This window comes from Sus scrofa, chromosome 15 (assembly GCF_054392235.1).
Source record: "Sus scrofa isolate SSC_HxYL_T2T_F1_AM1 chromosome 15, Sscrofa_HxYL_maternal_Yorkshire_Landrace_v2.0, whole genome shotgun sequence".
NCBI classification, from domain to species: domain Eukaryota; kingdom Metazoa; phylum Chordata; class Mammalia; order Artiodactyla; family Suidae; genus Sus; species Sus scrofa.
In genome coordinates this window covers 78,615,450-78,630,813 of record NC_139397.1, presented here as the reverse complement: position 1 = coordinate 78,630,813, position 15,364 = coordinate 78,615,450, and the positions used below count along the sequence as shown (strand labels likewise).

General features: G+C 36.6%; 1 protein-coding gene across 3 annotated transcripts in view; it reads left to right on the top strand.

Moving 5' to 3' along the window:
• CYTIP (cytohesin 1 interacting protein) overlaps positions 1-15,364 on the top strand; it is a 68,113-nt gene that overhangs the window by 39,636 nt on the left and 13,113 nt on the right. For 2 of the 3 annotated variants that reach the window (XM_021074749.2, XM_003483653.5), the window contains 5 exons: positions 6,147-6,196; positions 6,430-6,484; positions 9,924-10,026; positions 10,218-10,311; positions 13,160-13,229. In XM_021074749.2, coding sequence (XP_020930408.1) covers positions 6,147-6,196; positions 6,430-6,484; positions 9,924-10,026; positions 10,218-10,311; positions 13,160-13,229 — 372 coding nt within the window. Of the gene's footprint in view, positions 1-6,146; positions 6,197-6,429; positions 6,485-9,923; positions 10,027-10,217; positions 10,312-10,479; positions 11,109-13,159; positions 13,230-15,364 lie in introns of those variants that run through there. The other variant, XM_085001103.1, reaches the window with a different exon arrangement.

Here is a 15,364-nt window from a genome sequence, read left to right as displayed (position 1 = left end):
TCATTAAGTACATCAACTTGAAGATGATACATATAGTCAGGACCAGTTTGAGAATTATTATTCATTTTTCCTGTATGTCTCTCATTGATTCCTTCCCACCCAGCCTCCCTTCCAGCCCTTACTAGTTGTTTCAGTTCGTAATCCAATGAGAATACTTTTTTTAAGGACAAATTTTTTTTGACTCAATTATCTTCAGTTCTGGGGCACCAGCACATACCTCACGCTATTGGGCATTAAGACTTTTTTTGGATAAGTGGGTGCAAGATCCACCACTTACTAGTTGTGGAATCTTGAGTAAATCACTTGCTTCTCTAAGATTCAGTTTTCTTTTTTCTAAAATTAAGATAATAATAGAACCACCCTCTGGGGTTCTTCCATGGCTTAGGTGAGGAAATTTATGGTACTTAAAAGAGTGACTGACATGCAGTATGAGTCAATAATTATGCCATTATTTTAATTTTTATTGAAAAGTAATTCCCTAAAGAGGTAAACTCATTTGGAAAAATGCAAGTCCAACTGGATTTATTGTGACTTTTTTCATTTTTTAATTTCCAGTTTGTAGAAAAAATAAATAAACCAAAACACATCTTCAGATTTTGGTTAAATAAGTTACTATAATGCCCCATATACATATCTGAATTTAGATATAGTGCTCATACAGAGCATATTTAGAAGTGTATTAAAGCATGAATTTTTGCCCTTAAAACTTGTATGCCATCATGTGTTCATCTTAAGCCTTCTAATTTCAGGATTAGAGAGTTATAGAATATAGGAGAGTCACTATCATTTTTCAGTCATGACATAGCTGATTCCTTGATATTTTTCATAATGAAGATAAGGGAATAACTTGCCATGGTTTGGGTTATTGATCTTTTTCCATCTGAAACTGCTTTTATAAGGTTAAACTTAAAATAATAAACATTTCTATCAATTTACTATCTGAAAATAAAGCAGCTGTGGGAAGTATCAAAATCTTTATTCACTTTTCAGATGTAGAGCACTGTAGGGTGTACAAAGATGAGAAGGCACATTTCTTGGCATTTCAGTGTTTACAAGTGAGTAAACAGACCAAATAGGCATTACACAATGTAAAATTGCACACATGCTCTAATCCAACTATGTCTTTGAAAACGACCTTGAAGGATAGAGATTCCAGATATTGAAGGGTATTCCAGAGCAAAGGAATAATTAAAATGCTGAGGCATAGGTCTTAGGGCCCTTAGAGCAGTTTAAGTAGCCACACGTTATGGTATTAGGCAGACCTGGAGAGTGTCTGTGTGGGAAGGGAGGGGAAAGGAGACCTCAGAGCTAGGCTGCTTTACTTAACACTTGGACACTTTGCCTGAGGAAGCAGTAATTTGACCAGTACAACTGAGCATGTTTGAGCAGAAGTTTTTAGAAAACTTACTCTAGAAATGTGTTTGTCGTAGTGGGTAGAGACCTGTCGGTGAGTAAGGGAGCAACTTTTGGAGAAAGAGGAACTGGGAAATGGGGAAAAGACCCAAAGACTTGACTATGAAAGGTAATGAAGAAGGAGGAGTCACTTCTGGTTTTAAGTCTGAGCAAAGATAGCAGGAACTGAAAAGATGTAGTCAGTAGGGGGTCATTGGAAGAAGAGGGATTTAGGCATATGGGATGCACGTGTGTGTGTATGTAGTCTGTATAATATATATGTACACATATACACACATTTCCACACCAATTATTTTATTCATATGTTCTCATCATTTTTAGGTCTTCACCCTTTTCTCATATTCCTTCCCATCAGCCTCCTCCTAATTGAACAGCTTCCTTTCTTTCTTTCTTTTTTACTGCTGTGAGAATTACTTTAAGGGAAAAAAAAAAATCAAAACAAAACCTCTTGGATATTTCTAATTCTTGATTCTGTACAGTTATCATCATTGAGACTTGATGCAAGTTTATCCCAACAGTTCAGAATTTTCCAAATGGATATTCATTTCCTTTAACTGGTTTTTGAAGAAGAATCACCCATTTGGCACTGACTGAATTGCAGGCAATGAGATCCCTGTGCGGCAATCCCACGAGCAGGTGTTTCTCTGCCCACAGTTATTTTCAACCCTTCTGCACTGACGTCAACAATTCCTGCTTCTTGTTATTGTTGGCTTTGGTTTCTGCAAAGCTATATCTGGTTAGCCTGTAGTTTCAGATTAATCTTGAAAATCACTGCGGTGTTGATACTCAACGTTGTTTAAAAATAGACACTGTATGTGCATATTATCTCAATACCTGTATTTGTAGGAAGTGACACACACCCCAGCACAGATCCTAATTGTGAACATAGTTTTAGGGAAAAAAAAAATCTCTTATAGTGGAAAATGCTGTAGGAAGGCGGAAGTAAAAGTATCCTGATAAATATTGCAGTGCTAAGGGAGTCGCTAGTGGACCTTATGCCCAAGGGTAGTAAGTTGTCCTTGGACAGTAGTTTTCACCAAATGCTGTAGTGAAAACCTGACAGATGAGAAGCCTCAGTGTGCATTAGTGGTAACACTCTTTGCCTGGTTTTCTTTTGATTAATGAATTATTACTAAACAGACAACTTCTGAAAGGGTAATTTCACTTATAAGTTCAGATACAAAATATTGTGCCAAACCCTGTAATGCTTATATTTCTGGGATGGGTTCTGCCCTTCAGGAGCTTTTACATTATTTCTGTCCACACACCCACCTGTTACCAAAACTCCCAAGTATTCCTCATGGAAACAAGATATTTTGATCATTTAATGGATACTTTTAGTAGAAAACAGTTAATTTCACTTTGAAAGAATTTGAAAAGTATTCTCTAATCCATACTGTGCTGTGTTTAGAAACAATATAAAAATTTTTTTTTTCTTGAAAAAGAAGTTTGTGAGCCCATGAGACTTTCCTAGGAAGCTATTGTGTTCTAGTTGGGTTCCTTAAGGGCCCTTATTATAAGGTAAGATATTGAGTTCAGCTCCACTATTTTACTATATTTTAGAATATTTCTGTGGAGCACTGCCCTCCTAAAGCTCCTGACTTAAAAGTGTAAAAAAAGCTATATTGATGGAACAATTGGGAAGAATCACACAGGGGACTGGAAAGGGAGCAGAGCACAGAATTTGGGAACTTTTGAAACAAACAATAAACCAAAAATGCTTCACCTGTGAATAGGTATCCTCCCCTCCCCCCACCCTCAACATTTTCAGGAAATGAGTACACAGTGGGGACAGGAAGTAACAGGCTGTTACTTAGCAGCCAAAGTGGCTACAGTATTGAACTTCAAGTTCCTCTGAGGAGCTGGTTATCTGGTTCAGCTGCAGATTATTTTTATTTTCCGCAGACTAACAGCTGAAGTACAGTCTTGGTTTCTCAATAAAGAGGGACGTTGTGAATCACCGCATAGCAGCAAAAATTGCAATTTTAATATTAATGTCTGATCTTTTAAGCCATTTGACTAAAAACAAAAGATGCAGGATCCTAGCCCTACCCCAGGCATCTTTATATTAGAGGCTAGCAAGGAGTTAAGGAGCTTTGTCTACTCAGCAGTCATAATTGAATGTGTAGTTTGCAGCCCTGCCAAATTGCTAAACCTAGATTTCTCATATTAGATAATGTGTAATAAAAGACAGCTGTTGCCAGCATATGCTGTTCATTGCACACCAGTTCCTCATTCATGAGATTTTGTCATCCCTACAGTCCTGAGAAAAGGTGCTGGCTGCGGGGGCAGCCTGGGGAGCAAAGGCTCCACTGGTCAGAGCCTAGAAGAGGGCAGCTCACTCTAGGGAAGAGGCGGCAGAGAAAACTTTTTCTAAACGTGAGACCTTTGATAAGACCTCAGACATACTTCTTTTCACTTAGGCAGATAGTTTGGTTGAACCCTGAGAACTTTCCTTTCCACATCGCCTGAGTCTGACAGCCCAGATCAAAAACAAGTAGACACTGTGTCAAGATGTGGCACGTGTCAGAGAACTTGATGGTGCCTAATTTATTTAAATTGTTTTTTATTTAAATATTAGGTGCCTATGACAGGCTCATTGCTAATCCAGAGTGGAAACTAATTTATAATTTGATTTGGTCTGATCTTTGCATGTGTGTCACTGATGACCCGGATCAGTAAGTCCAGAGGAATTTCGTATCTGCTCTGCTCTGCACCTCACTTTTGTGCTAGGCAGATATTTCCATTTTCATCTAGTCAATTAGTGAGAGAGAAATGCTAGCCCGAGGGAGGTGGAGACATATCTTTTTCTCTAGAGGTCTTGGATTTATCTTGTGGAATTAAGCAATTTTGTATTTGAATCTACCTAGAATGATTTTTTATGTTGAAGGTAGGTTAACAGCGGACAAGATGACATCTTGGGGTTCCCATCAATGCTATGATTATTTGCTTAGCAAAAAGATATTTAAAATTGATGAGGAAAAGCTCAAAATTTTAGGGATTCATTAATTCTTGTCACCATTCATTCATTTAGCTCTTGTGTACTAAGGCATTATTAACATAATTTATTTTCTATTAGTCCTTTTTCTATGGTTGTTTCTGTTTTGGGTTTGAGGTGGTTGTTTTTTTTGTTTTTTTTTTTTGAGTTTTTGAGTTTTTGAGTTTGTCTATTTAGCTCTTTTCACATTTCCACTCTATTCTAGATCCTGTGCTGGGCATTGGGGTAGAAAGTAAAACAAATACATTCCCCAAGAGGCCCAAAGCATACAGATAATTATCAACAGAAGTGTTTAATCCAGTATGCCCTTTGTATAAATACACATATATGAATACGTTCATAATCTGATGAATATTGATGGCAATGGCAATATCTTAAAATATAAATTCTAGTTATGATTTATAGATATCATGATTAGCTATGACCTACCAAAGCACTTTACAATCCAAAATAAGGATAAAAGCCAAGCAAATGCAAATAATGAAAATAGATTAAGAAAATGTGAGTACAAGGTAAGAGAGAGATTCAAAATACTTGGGCATATCAAGTTTATTGCTCTCTTCTACAAGAAGGGAGCCCACTACATAGAATAGTCTCCACCTTGTTCATGGTACTTATCAGGATAAAATTGTGAATACCCAGCCAGGAAATTTGTGAGAATTCTGGCATTTTGTACTCAATAATTCAAATTCCTTGCAGTAATATGGGTTTCTCCCCTAACATATGCCTTGATGAAGGCTTTATTTATGCATTAATTACTTCTATGTGCTTTTGTCTTTTTGGCTCTCATACTCTATTTTATTTTTATTTGTTTAGACTGACTATGCTTTGCTCTCCTGACATTTTCTGTATTCACTGATATACGACAAGCTTAATAGGTTGCCAGTTAAACTATTAACTAATAGTAAGAGCTTATACTTTGGAGCCCTGGATCAACACTTGAGAAAGAGCTAATTAACATCCTAAGCTTAACATTCTTAAGCAAATAAACAAAATAAAAAACACACAAAAATTCACTACAATTAACTTGAAAACAAGCTACCACCTTTTGTTAACTTTTCCTTTATTTGTAATGGGAGAATGCATCCTAGAAGCGTATGTTTGTATGATCTTTTCCCAAAGCATGAGGAGGACTGAAGGTGATATTTTCTATACTGAGGTTTCTTAAAACTATTGTAAAAATAAATCATAAACAGAATTGAGGTTTTGAGTCTCTGGTTTTATCTGAGTTGTGCTTCTGGATATTGATTCTTTAGAGATGATTTTATCCTGCTCAAACAGTAACATATTGAACTATTACAATACATACAATAATTTCATCAGCATCTCCAAAAACTGTCAAGTATTTGGGTTTTATATGTCATTCTATGGATGTTATTTTTCTTTGGATTGCAGTGTAATTATAAATTGCTGTGGTTAACCTTTCAGAGGCTATTTTAAATACAGATTAGATATGAAGTTCTTTTAGGAAGCTTTGGAGTTTTGCCACATTACATTAACTCTTTTGCCATAGGGTGTTATTATCAAAGCCTCTTTTAATCTTTCAAATGGAATGCCTGAATGGTCCCTTTCCCAGCTCTCCTTTGCTATCACTAGAGAATGGAAATTACAGCCTTTGTAACAGTTTCCCAGGAGCTGGGCCAAACAAGGTGATTAAGAACAAAGTCCTTTGTGATTTAGAACATTTTACAGATGTGTCTTTGGACCTTTCGATAACTGTGCTTATGTTTTTCAGCTTGCTCTGACGAGATCAAGTTCTTTGGGTGACTTTTCCTGGTCTCAAAGGTAAAGAGATTTATTTATTTTTGGTTTCTCACAGAGATATTTGGAACACAGTTTTCTAGGGTGTTGCTAACACAGGCACACACACAACACATACACAGATAGTCAAACATACTATACTTGACATAAATGTCAGCTATTTTTGATTAATAGTTATTTTTAATGTTAGGCATGTGACAAATGTGATACTTTGATTTTCATGCATAGCTTTTTTTTTTTTTTTTTTTTTTTTACAGGAAGCTTGTTACTGTGGAAAAGCAAGATAATGGAACATTTGGATTTGAAATTCAGGTGGGAAGTTTTCAAATTTTCCAGACTTTTAATGAAAAAAAATGGCACTGATAATGTGATATTTGCAGAGGAAGAATAAAGTCAGACTTAGAGAATGATAGATGCTGTGACTTGTTTTCAAAAATGTGTGGCTGTTTCTGGTAGCTTTTCAGTCTGTTGGTACATCAAGGTACATCAAGGAAAGAAAACATTCAAGTGGATAAAATAACCCTCATGAGACATACTCAGCTCCTTGTTCTTAGTTGCTTTAGTCTTATAGGTCTGAGACTGATCAGAAATATGTGATATCAGCCAACCCATAAATAAGAGAGCGAAATACTCTTTATATTGCACATTTTAAAATTCATATTACTAATGTGGTTTGCATAATCATTTTATACTGTATATCAGATTTGAAATCTATACTTTAGTATTTAGAAATGCTTGAAAGCATATGTAATTGTGTATAAGGATTGCATATACTCACATATAGTTCCTGTTACATTTTGAAAATACTAAACTTTTCATACTGGATGTAATGAGAAATTTGTACTTTTTTCCCCCTTAATGACAACATTTTATAACTATTATTTGAAACACTTAGGAACATTTGGCTTTACTGGTATATTGCCTCATGCACTGGGAAAATTTTAATAGTCTTTATGGGTTTCTATTATCCAAACTAAGAATTTCATTTCTTATTTGCTGTCTGCTTTCTCATGGCCATATTTGCAGAGATAGTGAGTTAGGTCAAATTAAGTCTTGTCTAAGTAAGTGCAAAGGAAGTAGCTTAAGTATTACTCTCTTCTTTTTCCTTTACACATTTGCATTTCTTTCAGATGTGTTTTGCATAATCATTTTCTTATACTGCACATCAGTTTTTATATCTTAACTTTGGTGCTGCCTTCAGAAACTTTGGTGACTAAATATCAGCCCCACAATTGGAAAGTCAGCGTGTTTTAAGATTAGGAACAGGAAGCTGCTACGTAAAACATGTTTTATGAATAAAGAAACAAAATGGAACTCTAGCTGCAATGAACAGGGAGAAGGCTCTAAGAGAAAAGAGGCTTTCTCCTTTCTGAACCTTTCTACCTTTGAATTTGATGAAATTGCTAATTCTTTCAAGTGTTAGAAGCATAGTACTCTCTCTCTTACTTCTCATTCATATGAAACACTCCCTATTCTGTTGTAGAGACACTACGTTTTATGTCATCATTTCTTTTCAAATGAGCATTATCCCCAAGGATGTGCAGCCATTGCTATTGAAACAGGAGCAAAGACTACTCACTTAGCCTTAGTTAACACGGCCAAGGATGATCTTTTCTCATTTTTCTATGACACATGGGGAAAGGTGTTTCCCCAGCTTTCTCCCTCATACCATAAACACTCTACACGAAACAAGAGACAAAACTATCATTAGTAGACCGTGCACTACAGTGGCATGGACTTTTGTGGATCCATGTGAACTAACAGCTTCACCTCTGAACTGCAACATGTCTGTGTTATCCTAGTAATGCAGGGGTCCTCTGCAAATTCCCTTTTGGTGCATGCTTTCCATTACAGCTCTATGCTATAACCTATTCTCCAGCACTCATAAGATTTAGAGCAGTCATCAAATAGGGGACATGACTGGGAATTCTGAAGAACAGACGGAAGCTCCTGTACCTTTGCGGTACTCCCAATGTTAACACATTTTTGGGTCCTGGTCTACAGGGCATGCTGGGAGAGAAAAGTCTACCTCCTCTGGTTTCCATAGGTGCTGATATTTTGCTGCGCCAGGGAGTAATGTTGCATGATAGGAACACAGACCTTAGATTCATGTACAATTGAGTTCATGTTCATTCAGTGTTGCCTTATCAGGTTCTTAGGTGCTTCAAATAAAATAACACATATAAAGTTCTTAGCAATGGTGTGCCTGGTTCCAGTAGAAGATCAGCAAATGATAAGTGTTAGAATGAAGGTCATTGAGCATGAGAAAAGGAATGTGACTTTTGTGTCTCTAGGAAATGACTGAGCTGGAAGACTGGGTAAAAAAAGAAATATCTAATTATTTCTTTCTATAACTGTGGGAACTTGGCTTTCCTTCTCCATGTCTAACCCCCAAATTTTACACCTGTTGCAAACAAATATATAAATGTAGGCTATATTAATCAACATGTTTCCCCTTCCCTGTACTCACCTTGCTCCCTGGGCATGGAAGGAGGATTCTCACTGCTAATGAGAATCATTGTAACAGTGGCTTTCCAAGGGAATGTCTTTTATGGCTTTGGTGCAGGTACTGCGTGAACCAGACCACCCTTCCGTCTCTGGAAGGGCCGAGGCTGTGGCAAGAAGACTCCCTGAAGAAAAGCTGTTAGGGGGATCTGACATAGGTGGAAAGCAGATGGTATGATCGCCAAAACTCTCCTCTACCTTTAAGATACAGGGATTCTTAATGCTTTCCAGAGTGAATAGAAATCTCTTAGAAGTTAACAAAGTCAAGTTTCTAGAAGTTGCTTACATGTGACTGACTTCCTGTTCTGCTAGTTCTGGAGCCTGGGTGTAAAATAAGAAGTAATGAACATTGGATATTAATTTTTCCACAAGGAAGTAGTGCTGGAATGTAGTTTAATTTTAGGAACCAGATGTTTAGAAGACTTAGTCAACTCAGAATGCTGATTTTTATTCTAAATTGAACTAGACCTTATAACTTAAATATGTGAAAGAGAAAAATATAGGTCGCTGGTCTCCTGTATCCTGCAAACATTTGAGCTGTGTTCTTGGTACAAATCGAGAAAAAATAAAAACAAAAACAAAACCAAACTATTGTTGCCAAATTGAGGCAAGATGTGAAGCATAACTTTTTCTAATTTAGTCAGGTGGCTAATGAACTGGTGAATATTCAGGGCGAGTGTACCAGCGAGCTCTCAGAAATGAAGGTAATTGAGTCAATTATAGTACTTTTGAATTAATGCAGGGCAGATTGTCATTATTTGCAGAACTCTGATTTAAAATAATTATTGTTGGCATATCTCCTTTACTGGATGTGTACTGTTTCATATGCTCCTGTAATGAGTACTTTACTTGGGAGAATCACATAGAGATTTTTTTTTCTCTGCTCTTGGCCACTATTGTTTTATCCCATTGAGAAAAGAGAAACTGAATTTTTCTTGATAAATACCCGATAATGATAACATCAGGTGTTCTCTTAGGTTTGAAAGAATAACGTCTTGAGCCAATCTCATCCTTTCTTTCTCAAGCCAGATATGTTTTTTATGAATGGAGCTGGCTACAGTTTGTGTGGGAAAAGTGTAAGATTGGTACATAGCTTCAGTTTATATTCAGGAGAAAGGCTTTCCAAATTGTTCGTTGCACTTACTTGTTATACAAACTTAAGGTAGGTGATACCATTTAATTCTTTTGACAAATAGATTTTGAGGTTTTTTTGAATAATAATTGTGTATCCCTTTAAATTTCACAGACTTACAGGCTCCAGAACCAGAACACTTGCTCCTCAGAGATGTGCACTCTGATCTGCAAAATCCAGGAGGATAGCCCAGCTCAGTGTGCTGGCCTGCAAGCTGGTAATTTAGAATTTTGCTCATGTTAGAAATTACTTAAATAGCAAAGAAAAAAAATTTTTTGATAGTGAAGGTCAGGACATGATTGTTGGTTTGAAATGTTGCCAAGGTTTGGGGCTTGTTTTGTTTCACCTGCGGGTCAGGAGATTATTTAACCAATCATTTTAACACTCATTTTTCTTGGCATCTCCCAGGTGATGTTCTTGCAAATATCAATGGTGTAAGCACGGAAGGCTTTACCCACAAACAAGTTGTTGACCTGATCAGATCGTCAGGAAACCTGCTAACGTAACTATCTGGCTGCTTCCCATGGGGCTTCAAAAATGTTATGGTCTCTCATAATGCCTTGTTTAGCGAGTGAATAGGCTTTTTGTTTAGGATCACAAGAAGGGAGGCAGTGCACCTTTTCTTGGGGATTGGCTATTAACATTTTTATCAATTCCTTTTGTTTCTCAGGGTTCCCTCAAACTTGAACATGTGTCAGCATCTGAAGTCAGAGGACATCAATAGCCCAAACATCTGAGTGGGAGGGATAGCATTTAAAAAAAATTATTGTTAAGTCAAATTCAATTACACTGGCACACATTCTCTTTGGACAGAGAGAAATGGGTCCAGTTTCTATGGGTGATATAATCCTGTGCTTAGAACAAATAAAAGATCAGAAGGGCTGAGTTTTTTTCTCTTATACCATCAGCCAATTGTTTCTCTCTCTTAGTGTTCTGTTCGGAAGGACGAACCATCTGCTTAACCCTCCTGCCCTGCACATGCGCGTGGGCGTGCGAGCATGCACACGCGCACACACACACACACACACACTCACACCCGCTACTGTTCCTTACTTAGTAATGGGAAATTAGTCTCCCCAAGTAGAGATTCAACTGACATTTCCTTCGTACCACCCTTAGAACCTAATAAGACCTAAGTAATTAGTTAAAAGATGGAATTAACCCATTCATTAAAATGATATTTTTTGAGCAAATATTATTTCTCCAGCTCTGTGATGGGCTCATGGGCGACAAAGATTCTTCTAGTGCTTTAGTAATTGCAGAAGGAGATAGTCAAGAAAAGCTTACAAAAATAAGAAATTTTGATATTTCAATTATTGATAACTGCTATGAAAAGATAAAATAAGGAATAGGATAGAATCTTGAGTAAGAGGGCTCCGGCTTTAGCTTAGGTGTTTAAAGTGGTCCTCTCTGAGGTGAACTTTGAACTGGGAGCAAAATGTAGAGAAGGGATGCTTAGATGAACTCCTAGTGACAATATTTCAGGTAAAGGGAGAGGTCTCTGAGTCATTGGAATGGGCTTGGCATATTCAATTTGGAATTTTCTTTGGAGAGAAAGCCGGTGTAATTTGTAGTTGGTGAATTAGGAAGAGTATAATAAGAAATGAAGATGGAGAGTTCTCTAGAGAGCAGAATATGGGTGTCATCAGCTAGGCTTAATAGTTTAGAATTTACTCTGATTATCTCATTTATTCTTCACAGCTACTTTGTAAGGCCAATTTTATTCTTATTTATAGATGAAGTGACTCAGGCTGAAGTGAGGTTTAGTTAAGACCAACCATCCAGCATGCCAGGGCTTGGGATCTGACCATCTGCTATGGTTGCCTGGATCTCTTCTCCAGCTACACCACAGCTGCTCCTTGCAAGCTGCCAATAAAAACCCATTGGACGCTCTTCAGTGATTCTAGCCTAAAACTTTGAAGGATGTTTTTTCGGAGTGTGTTGCAAGAGTAGTTTTGAAAGATGACCAGTGATGTAGAGAATTGAATCCAATTCTGTGGATCCTGTGAGTTCAGGGTAAAGAATGGGGGCCACTCTAGCTCTAGAGAATCTGCAAGGCAGGAACCATATAAAGTCTAAGAGAATATGCTGGTGGTTAGAATCAGAAACCTATTTTCAAACTGGTGAAATGGGCAGATCTTAGGTAGATAATTAAAGAGAGCTGGGTAGAGACAATTGGAAATCCATAGATCAGGAAAATGAGAGCCAGTCTGTACAAATACTGAAGAGAGCAGCCAATTTATGCCTGTGGTTCTGCCCATAGACATCTATGGCTTGGGAAGGTGAGATCAACATTAAAATCCCAGACATCTTCCTAGGGAGCCTCACTGCTGCCCAGAGTCAAGATGCCCTCATGAGAAAGTAGACGTGTTGGCTTGCTTTCATCTTATTGTCTCAAGTATGCTGCTATTGGAAATAGAGGAAAATTTGCCTCCAGATTTAATACTACTATTTTACCATGCTTTCAAAAATATCATGAATCTTTACAAAGTTACAGCTTACGTATCAGAATGGATTCAAACCAGTACTTTAAAAATGCTTAGTTATGTGACTCACACGTGAAATTTAATCTTCTTCAGATTGATAATTAGCTGTCAAAATAAAGGCTCCTAACTTGAGCCACAAAACAAATTCAAATCACTCAGAATAGAACAAGCCTTTTTATTTTCAGAAAGGCATTCGTTATAGGGAGAAAGAACACCATTAAATTGATAATTCCAGGATTAAAGTTTGTACACATAAAAGGTTTTGTGATGAGAGAGTCATATGAAAGTTATTATCTCATAGTAGTTCTGATTCTATTTGTTCTAGTTCCAACATTAAAGCAATTTACAGAGGTAGATATTCCTAGAAACTTAGGGAAGAAAAGCTGTCCCCCTGTTTCAAGAAAGAGTTTATTGATGTCACTTTTGGAAAGTCCCTGGTACCTGTTTCATTGCTGTGCCCCTCATACTTAGCACACTATCTAGAGTCTGGCACATAGTAGATGCCCAGCAAATATGCACCAAGTGAAAGAGGCAATTCAGCCAGACCACACAAGAACAGATTCTAGTAGAGAATAACCATCATTGCCATATAAAATGAGCTATAGTTTACAAACTTACCAGAGTCTTTTCTTTCAGTCACCCTCTCAAAGGGAGTATTTTTCCCTATGTTCTTTCTTTAAATGTTGTCAGAAGGTTTGGCTTAGGTCCAGATACTTGAAGTGCCATGAGAATGGTAACATTAATGCTCCTTTTAAAGGATAGTCTGTGCTCAAAGTGTAGTGCTCCATAAGGATGGTACTTGTTTGAAAGAATCATTCATGCTGTTCCCTCCCCCCACACCTTTTTTTTTTTTTCTTAAAACAGGATAGAGACTCTTAATGGAACAATGATTCTCAAAAGAACAGAGCTTGAGGCAAAACTGCAAGTTTTAAAGGTAATTTAATTTAATACAATGAGGCACATTTTTCATTCTTGAATGTGTGAGTGGTAGAATAAAGATCTATTCGAAGAACTGAGATAGCCCTTGAAGATGAAATGTCATGATGAGTCTAAACTGCTGAATTATCAAGAGCCATACAATTACCTTTGCAGGAATATTAAATTCCACAATCCAGGGCAAATCACTTTCTTGCTTCCTACTTCTCCGTTGTCTATGAGCCTCTGAAAGGCAACAGGAAGGCACATCACCTGAAGAACTTTTCATTAATGCACCTGTGATCTCTTTTGATTTACATTTCTTTTGGAAAAAAAAAAAAGAAGGAGGCGCTGTTCTTTTCATCACTTTTCCAAGCACTGCATGTGTGTGCAGGCAGGCCTGGATTTTTGCTTTTCTATTGTCCTTCTCGGTATCCTTCTGTTCTGCCTCATTCTTACTGCAAAAAGCATCTCCCTCTATACCTGTGGCTATTCTTGAATCCACTTTCATCAGCAAATACGCTATCAACTTTGAAGAGGAAATTAACAGGAGATAGTGCACAATGCAGGATGTTCAGTGAAAATTCTCTGGGCTCTTTGAGGGTCTTAAAATTTTCAGTTTGCTGGACTGGTGAGGTTCTGGCAAGCCATGAAGTCTAGGCCCTCACTCACTTCTGTCTGAGTCATGGTCCTGGAGACCCCTCCCCCAGCACCAGTTGACCTCTTTGCCTCATTGCTTCCCCCTGCAGGACAAAGAGGCAGTCAATCTAATAGCAATTGCACTGCTTACTAAAAACAGGTTGCTCACTGGGACTTAGCTTAGCAATAGCTGCCATTTATCAGTTTTATTTATGGAGTATGGACTTCTTAATTATTGAGCCCAAGAGGGTAGAGTTTCCATATTTCTGTTTCAACTTTATTTTGTATTCCTCCCTTCAGCTACATTTAATTCATTAACAAACCCTGTTTTCTTCTTTGTCAACATTGGTTTTATTTTTTATTTTTCAGGGAACATTGGTTTTATATTTCTGTCATTTTGCTTTTCTCTGATTTTCCCAATCAATTTATAAAATTCCTTGAAAAAAATTCTCTGTTTAGATTGTGACTGAAATTGAATTGTTTATAGAATAAATGAGACCAATGGACATCTTTATGATGCTGTCTTTTATGTACTTCAAAAATATTTGGTAATTTCTTCATACATTTTTGCATGTTTCATTATATTTATTCCTATATACCTTCTAATTTTTCTTTCTCTAATAAATGTAGCCTTTTAATTTTTCAACTACTTATTGCTATTGATTTTTGCATAAAATTTTAAATCCAAGAGTCTTGTGGAACTCCCCTTACTCCAGCAATGTTTGTAGATTACCTTAGATTTTTTACGTAAACATAAAATCATATGCAGATAATCAAAGCTTTGCCCCTTTACTTCCAATTTTTCAACTAATTTATTTTTTTTTCTCTTATAATATTGGCTAGGACCGTCAGCATATTATTATAAATAGCCTTCTTCACATTAAAGGAATGCCTCCAACATTTTATCATTACATTTTTATAAGGATTAAATAGTTCTTAATATTATATTTAGGTTTTTAACACTGTCAAAAGTTAATGCATTTTTGTAAAAGAGAAAGTCTTAGTGAACATCTCTATTAAAAAAAATGGTTCTTTCAGCCTTTTGTTTAAAAAAAGGAAGGGAATGTAAAATATAAACTAGTAATGTCATTTAAAATATAAAGGAAAATAGGTTTATGTTTCATGAAATAAAGTACTCTCTTGCACAATACTTATTTTCATGCTTCTAAGCATTTTCTGTTCTTTGGACATCTTCTCTAGAAGTTTTAAAATACATAATTTATTATTTTTTCTAACCTTAATTTTTTTTCAATATTTCCATCCTTTGCCAGAACATCATGAGGACCTTAACATGTTTAAATGTCTATTTAAGAGTCCATCTTTCTTACTGCCTACTTTATAGAATTTTGTCACTTTTTAAATGAAAAAGATACAAGTAATTTTCCAAATAGCTGGTGGTGAACAAGTATACCAACCTGTGAGCTTATGAGCTTGCCCTAGTTTCTTGTATTCTCTTCCTTACCTCTGGGTTTATTTTCCTTCTTGCTGGATTACTTCTTTCAGAGAGGATAAGTA